The sequence below is a fragment of the Miscanthus floridulus genome, chromosome 15 (genome assembly GCF_019320115.1).
Source record: "Miscanthus floridulus cultivar M001 chromosome 15, ASM1932011v1, whole genome shotgun sequence".
NCBI lineage: Eukaryota > Viridiplantae > Streptophyta > Magnoliopsida > Poales > Poaceae > Miscanthus > Miscanthus floridulus.
The window spans coordinates 70,196,032-70,198,240 of record NC_089594.1 but is presented as its reverse complement, the minus strand read 5'-3'; the positions used below and the strand labels follow the sequence as shown (position 1 = coordinate 70,198,240).

The 2,209-nt window shown below is 46.2% G+C and overlaps 1 protein-coding gene across 1 annotated transcript; it reads left to right on the top strand.

Annotated features, from left to right (window-relative positions):
• The first annotated feature begins 200 nt into the window (after positions 1 to 200).
• LOC136509272 (cell number regulator 2-like) lies at positions 201 to 1,235 on the top strand. The gene is made up of 4 exons (XM_066504086.1): positions 201 to 358; positions 435 to 506; positions 615 to 827; positions 994 to 1,235. Exons 1-4 carry the CDS (start codon positions 262 to 264, stop codon positions 1,050 to 1,052), a joined length of 441 nt encoding a protein of 146 aa, XP_066360183.1. The 5' UTR covers positions 201 to 261; the 3' UTR covers positions 1,053 to 1,235.
• Positions 1,236 to 2,209: the final 974 nt, after the last annotated feature.

Here is a 2,209-nt window from a genome sequence, read left to right as displayed (position 1 = left end):
AATCTCTCCTAAACTGTTTTAGTTTCAACAACAGTGACCTCTATTCGGCGTCGACACATATACATCAATAATATTCCAGCAAGAAGCCGTGTGACACTGGCTGGAGTGGACTCGTCTTACCTGGTGGCTGGGGCCAGTGCTAGCTAGCTGTGCCTGTCCGACGTTTGCTTAAATGTACACCCGGACCGCGCCCTTGTTGGCTCAGAATCACACTGCAGCATCCCTCCCAGACGCGGATCGAGTTGAGGTCGGTGGTTCGCCATGGACAGCACCAACAACCCCATGGGCGTGCAGGGGAACTCGCGGGTGGGCGCCTGGTCCTCCGGCCTCTGCGCCTGCTTTGCCGACGTCGGAGGCTGTAAGCAAATTAGTCTTGCATATAATACATTGTCTGTGAGCTTCGCACGACCTTAGTCGTCATGCCCGTGCTGCAGGCTTCCTGACGTTGTGCTGCCCATGCGTCACCGTGGGGAGGATCGCTGAAATCGTCGACATGGGAGAAACCTGTAAGTTTCTCCGTCAATATATATACACACACTCGCGGTACGTACATACTAACTGACTCTCGGTCCGATCCGGCGGCGGCGGACGACGAACCCAATAACAAACCCAAGCGTGCTGCTTGGCCGCGGCGCTGTACATTCTGATTGATGCGGCGACGGGGCTAGGTTGCCTCTACACCTACACCTTCCGCTCCAAGCTGCGGTCGCAGTACGGGCTCCCGGAGGAGCCCTGCGGGGACTGCTGCGTCCACTGGTGCTGCCGGCCCTTGGCGCTCTGCCAGGAGTACCGTGAGCTCAAGGCCCGCGGCTTCGACATGGCCAACGGTACGTAATACATACAGATATATAATATAAATAGGCTTAGTTTTTTTTTTCGAGTTCCTTTACGGGTTCACAAATAAACCGATTTGTATCCCTGACTTCAAGGTGTATATGTATGTATTGTATCCACGGCCGGTCTCCAGTGTGACTCGTGTGTTAATTTATGCAGGATGGGACGGCAGAAAGGCAACCGTCCCGCCCCAAGTCAACCAGGGAATGTCACGTTAATTAGTGATGGGAAAAAAATGCATCCGCACGTGCCCGCCCGGCCGCCCCAAATCATCTACCTATACCTTGTGTTGCATGTTGTGTCAAGCTACGTCTATATATTCGGTGTGTACGTTGATGTTCTTCTCAGTCGTCCATATAACGTGCGATCTGTATACATACGTGGGACGCCTTTGCATTTTACTTTTCAACAAAATTGGATGTGTTTTTTACTCATCTCACGCACTTTCCTAAAAAGATGAGTGCTGTGGAAAAGAACCGACCCAAAGACATATTGCCATGGGAACGAAAAGGTGTCAAAGGGAAAAGTTGTTACAGGCAAGTTGTTCAAGATGTAGTATGTTTTATATAAGTGTGTGTATTTGTGGGACTATATATATATATATATATATATATATATATATATATATATATATATGTATGTATGTATGTGTGTGAGACTATATCCATGTATGTGTGTGAGACTATTTATGTACGTGTGTGAGACTATTTATATATGTGAGTTGACGACTTTTTCATTTGAAATCACTTACCTGATCAAAATGATGTTCGAAGTTCTCTAATTTTAAAATTTAAATTTTCAAAATTGTTGTTTAAAATCTTTAGAACCTATTTGATATTTTCTATCATTTAAATGAATTTCTGCGTACTTACCGAAACAAATTCCAAATGGAACTATGCGTGCTTCAAATATATTTCAAAAAAAATAAAAAAAAAATATTTATGCATATACATTTCACTCTATCCCATATCCCATAGTTTTTTGGGGAAAAACATTTGTTTGCTAGGGATAATTCATCCTTATATTCCTAAATTACCATAAAATAATTGCAATAATTCTAAATTTTGTCAGAAAATTCTACAATTGTGCATGGTAACTTATTTTTGTTATATAATGTTTACATAAAAAACTCAATTTTTCTCTGTTGACGCCAGCTTTGTGCGCTACCTCCACCTTCTCTGATCTCCGCCATTCTCCCGTAACCGCCTACGTCCCCCAGGCCGCCTCCGTGCCCCAACCGCCACCGTTCCACGGGCGGCTAGTGTTTGCGAGAGCCTGTGCACGGCCGGCCGTGAGGCCACGACTCACGCACGCCTCCCTCTCCCCGTGGCGTTCTTCCTCCCGCACGCCGACGGCCGCAACAACTCATCGCCGG

Excerpts from the sequence above, each read along its gene's own strand:
- LOC136509272 (XM_066504086.1), top strand. The coding sequence starts at position 262 with ATGGACAGCACCAACAACCCCATGGGCGTGCAGGGGAACTCGCGGGTG. Across the intron at positions 359-434 it reads CTTTGCCGACGTCGGAGGCT|GCTTCCTGACGTTGTGCTGC; the intron begins GTAAGCAAATTA and ends CCCGTGCTGCAG. Across the intron at positions 828-993 it reads CGGCTTCGACATGGCCAACG|GATGGGACGGCAGAAAGGCA; the intron begins GTACGTAATACA and ends TAATTTATGCAG.